This window comes from Quercus lobata, chromosome 11 (genome assembly GCF_001633185.2).
Source record: "Quercus lobata isolate SW786 chromosome 11, ValleyOak3.0 Primary Assembly, whole genome shotgun sequence".
Classification (NCBI taxonomy): domain Eukaryota; kingdom Viridiplantae; phylum Streptophyta; class Magnoliopsida; order Fagales; family Fagaceae; genus Quercus; species Quercus lobata.
The window spans coordinates 16,547,555-16,552,856 of record NC_044914.1 but is presented as its reverse complement, the minus strand read 5'-3'; the positions used below and the strand labels follow the sequence as shown (position 1 = coordinate 16,552,856).

Sequence of the window (5,302 nt, the reverse complement as noted above, 5' to 3'; positions counted from 1 at the left end):
GAAGCTAATTGTTGTACCCGAGAGGAAGATGCATGACCAAGTCGAGCATGCCAAAGTGCAAGGGAAGGAAGTGAAGAAGCTGTAGCAGCTGCAACAACAGAAACAGGAGCAACAAGACATTCCAACCCTGAGCTTGGGTCCCCTGCTCCTGCTCCGCCTGAGGATCTTGCACAAGACATTCCACCTCGTCACTTAACTCGAGTAAGATCTATTCCTACACATTTACTTGACTATCATTGTTACACTGCTCTTGCTACATTACATGAGCCTCACACCTATCGTGAGGCTTCCACTGACCCTTTATGGCAGATTGCAATGAAAGAGGAACTTGATGCATTATCTAAAAACCATACTTGGGATTTGGTGACACTCCCTCCCGGGAAATCTGTGGTTGGTTGTAAGTGGATCTACAAGATTAAGACTCGCTCTAATGGGTCCATTGAGCGCTACAAAGCTCGTCTTGTTGCAAAAGGTTTTACACAGGAGTATGAGATTGATTATGAAGAGACCTTTGCTCCGGTTGCTCGTATCTCATCTGTCCGTGCCCTCTTAGCTGTTGCTGCTGATTCTCTTGTAGACTTCTCTGTCCAACCACCAGATATCACTGATCCCTTTCCTAGTTCACCCTTTAATGAACAGGTGGAAGATGAACAGGTTGAAGACGAGCTACCCAACCCCAACCCTGAGCTTGGGTCTCCTGCTCCTGCTCCGTCCTTGGATCCTGCACAATACACCCAGAATAATCAAAGATAATGCGATAACCTAACTCAGCTAATTGGCCCACAGAAAATAAATTGTAAGAAAGGTCAGGAACATTAAAGACACTAGGAACCGAGAGATTGGCGGTTGAAACAGAACCTATATTATGACCAGACATAGTGGAACCATTTGCTGTGTGAATATTAAGAGGGTGTGGTGCAGGTTTAAGTTCAGAAAATAAGGACGAGTGAGGAGTCATGTGATTGCAACAAGCAGAATCCATAAGCCAAGAGGAAGGAGACATACCAGATAAAGCTGAGAGAGAAGAGGAATAAGATGCATTACCAACCATACGAATGACATTGGCGATGATGTTTTTAAGGTCATCTGTGGACATGGTGAAAGTGCGTCCTGAAGACTTAGACTGTGCAGAGATGGGAGTCATTGGTTGGACACTCTCAGTGTTAGCAACAGTAGCAGCGGATACAGACACAGCTGGTTTGTTGCGACGATAGCAAGTCTCAATATTGTGGCCAAAACGTTTGCAAAAACTGCAAAGACGTTTGCTGGATTGTTGGCGACGATTATTGCAAGAAGAAGACCTGTCCTTATTTCTCATTTAGAAGCAAAATATGCAAAAATGGAGCGCAAAAATGAAATCTACGCGAAAAACTGGGTAAGGAGGACCCGGACTGCAAAAAGTCAACTCTGGTCAAAAGTCAACGGTCAACGGTCAGCCTGGTCAAAGTCAACAGATGACGTCAGCAGATGATGTGGCGCTGACGTATGCAGATGACGTCAGCTAGGGCTGACGTAAGCAAACAGATGATGACGTCAGCGGAAAGTCTGGCGCGTGGTGGCGCGTGGAGGCGCGTGACTGACACAGGAGGCGCGTGGCGGCGCGTGACAATTTTTGGCGGCGTGTGGCGGCGCGTGCAGATGATGCCGAGATTTCTGGTGGCGCGTGGAGGTGCGTGGAAGGTCCGATGAAGACGAAATTTTACAGAACGGCAGATCGGAGAGACTACTTTCCAATGATGCTATCTGTGGTCTGATCGGAGATGCGGAAGCGGTGGTGGCGGCAAGGCAGTGGTCTTTGATGTACTGGAGTTGCGGTGAAGGCAGCGGTGCTGCTCACAAAAACGGCTGCAGAGGACACCCAAGAAGACAAGACTGCTTAAGAGCGGCACACCAAAAGATTAGAGCAGTGGCTCTGATACCATGTTAGAAATACAGAATAAGTGTATTGTATTTCATAAATTAAAGAATATACATCACTGCCTTTATATAGGAGGCATATGTGTGCAGTACAAGTAGAGTGTAGTACAAGTACCAGTGTGCTATACAAGTAACCTAATTGGGCCTAAAGCCCATAACATAATATACATTAACACCCCTTTTAAGCAATCTACCCATCACCACCAATTCCATGATAAGGTTCTAACCTTTTAATTCTTTGATTCTAACAAATGAGAACTCATACCTGGAATTCTTTGGTTGTCTCTCTCTTCTTCTTTTTTTCTTCTTTTTTGGGTAGAATTTGGTTCTCTTTAATTGTATGTGTTCTAAATTTCAAGGGAAAAACACATTTTCTAGCCTCCTTAGTGATGAAACCCTTTTTATGAAACCCTGATTTATCTCTTCCTCTACCCTGTAGTTAACGAATCAGAGATATGGGCTTAATAGGGTAATGGGTTGCAGTTACTAACAAAAGTACTTATGGCCCATCAACTATATATAAAAGAAATGTAATAACCTCAAATAAAAAAAATATGCGGGGTATTACAATGTAAGTTTTTAGTTTTCTAAACTTACATTGTTGATCTCCACAGTAAAGACCCAATCAACATATTGCAAGGTGAGATAAGTCCTTTGCTGGACTTACCATATTTGAAATTCCTAGACTTGAGCCTCAACGATTTCCACCAGGATTCAATTCCAGAGTTTATTGGTTCTCTTCAGTATATAGAATATCTCAACCTATCTAATGCCAATTTTCGAGGAACCATTCCCACTAATCTTGGAAACCTCTCACACTTGGAGGTTCTGGATTTGAGTGGAAACTGCTTTTCTTTAAAAGCCGACAACCTCAATTGGGTTTATGGTCTTTCTTCTTTGAAAGTTCTTTATCTGGGTGGTGTTGATCTTAGCAATGCAGATGATTGGCTTGATGCAGTAAATATGCTACCTACTCTGGTAGAGTTGAGTTTATTCTTTTGTAAATTTCACAAACTTCCTCAAAATTTGCCTCATGTGAATTTTACTTCTCTTAAAATCCTTGATCTCTCATATAATGATTTCAGTTCTACAATACCAGATTGGTTGTTTGACATTGGCCATAGTCTTGTTTACCTTAATCTTTCAAGATGTGAGTTACAAGGTCTGATCCCGGATGCTATTGGGAACCTGACTTCTCTCACTTGAATCACTTCTCTTGATCTCTCAATGATAATCTTGAAGGTCCAATACCATTAACTTTAGGCTTGTTTCAAAAGAAAGGCCTGCCGCTTAGCACTTCTTCATCACTGAGAGAGTTGTATCTTTCCAACAATCGACTGAATGGATCCTTAGAGCAAAGTCTTGCACAGTTCTCGCAACTCGTTGTCTTGAATATGGCTGGGAATCACTTGGAGGGTAACATCACGGAAGCTCAATTGCAAAAATTTAGAAGCTTGCAAGTGTTAGATCTATCTTCAAATCGGTTGGTGTTAAAAGTGAGTCCAAGCTGGATTCCACCCTTTCAGCTTGAAACCATAGGTTTGGGGTCTTGCCAACTAGGCACAAAATTTCAATGGTGGCTTTGATCACAAAAGAATTTCTCTTCCATTGATATCTCTAATGCTGGAATTGTAGATATCGTGCTAGATTGGTTTTGGGACCTGTCTTCTAGGACCAAGAATATGAATTTGTCTTTCAATTTCTCCACGGATATGTGCCAAATTTATCATCGCAACTCCAACTTTCACCACTAGACTTGAGTTCCAACAGCTTTAACAGTCCCCTACCTGGCTTCTCTGCCAACTTAAGGGTACTGGTTTTGGCTGCAAATTCATTTTTTGGAACAATTTCACACTTATGTGCAGTATTGTCTGTAAATAACTCTCTTTTATTTGGATCTATCCGGAAATAATTTATTAGAAGAGATTCCAGACTGCTGAAAATATGGATAAAATTTGGTCATTTTAAACTTAGCCAATAACTCTCTTTATGGACAAATCCCGAACTCAATTGGCCAATTAATACATCTTAGGACACTGCAATTGGACAGGAATCGCCTTTCAGGAGAACTGCCTTTATCATTGCAAAATTGCACTGCCTTGGTGTTTTTGGATCTTGGAAAGAACAGACTGTTGGGTAGCATACCCACATGGATTGGTGAGAATTTACAAAACCTAATGATTCTTGCATTTCAATATAATGAATTTAGTTGAATCATTCCGTTGCAGTTGTGCCAACTAAAATATTTGAAATATTTGAACATTGCTTCAAATAATTTATTTGGAACCATTCCACGATGCGCCTTTGTTGACACTTCCTTTAGGGACAATCATTCCTTCATGTATATTCCTCATCAGATCTATTACCATTATATATTCCAAAATTTCTTCCTTTTGCGAAATCACTTGACCTTTCATCCAATAAGTTAACGGGACAAATTCCTAAAGAAGTTATGAGCGTCGTCGGATTGAAGGATTTGAATTTGTCAACAAATCATTTGATCGGACCTATCCCACCAAACATCACTGAAATGATAGAACTAGAGTCTCTTGATTTATCAAGGAATCAACATTCATGCACCATCCCAACTCGATTGCAATTTTAGACATGACACATAACAAGTTGTCAGGGGTAATTTCTGGTGGTCTCCTGCTCCATAGATTTGATAACGCATCCTACATAGGGAATCCTCAACTTTGTGGAATTCCGCTTTCAAAGATATGCTCGAACAATGAATCATTCGGAGATCCACAATGTTCGAGAGGAGAAGAAGAAAACCAAGATGGCTCTGCAATAACTTCACTCTATACGAGCTTAGGACTTGGATTTATTACAAGGTTTTGGGTATTTTGGGGTTCTTTACTCTTGAATAGATCTTGGAGGTATATCTATTTCCGTTTCTTGGGCAACATGAACGATAAAATTTAAGTGATGGTTGCAGTTGGAGTAGCCAAATTGAAAAGGAAGTTTCAACGGCGACAAGCTCCCCAAGTAAAGGGTGGTCAATAATTTTGCTCAAAATTCATCTATTGTGTGTAGCTTCTATATTTCTTAAGTATTAAAAATGTCAAATAAATTGTACTATCTTGGAAGATGCTTCCATGGCTAGCAGTGTCATGAATTCTACTCAGTTGAAGGTGGTTTTTTAAATTCTAATAAGAGCAATTTGCTTCAAACTAGAATGGCAATGGCACTTGCTCCTTTTCAAGAATCAAGTCTAAAAGCAAATCACGAAGAAATGTGTTAGCACCATAATTCAGGTACCATTCCTTCTTCTAAAGTATCTTGTAAGAAAGTTCTGTTTTGGGTGAGTGAAACTGTGAAATAATACAAAACCAAATAGTATATTCAAATAGAATTTTCTTATATTGAAAATGAAAATAAT

The 5,302-nt window shown here is 40.5% G+C and overlaps 1 protein-coding gene across 1 annotated transcript; it reads left to right on the top strand.

Moving 5' to 3' along the window:
- The first annotated feature begins 1,094 nt into the window (after nt 1-1,094).
- Nucleotides 1,095-3,589, top strand: LOC115966470 (receptor-like protein 50). The gene is made up of 4 exons (XM_031085703.1): nt 1,095-1,197; nt 2,603-3,067; nt 3,160-3,400; nt 3,553-3,589. The coding sequence occupies exons 1-4, from the start codon at nt 1,095-1,097 to the stop codon at nt 3,587-3,589; spliced, it is 846 nt and encodes a 281-aa protein (XP_030941563.1).
- Nucleotides 3,590-5,302: the final 1,713 nt, after the last annotated feature.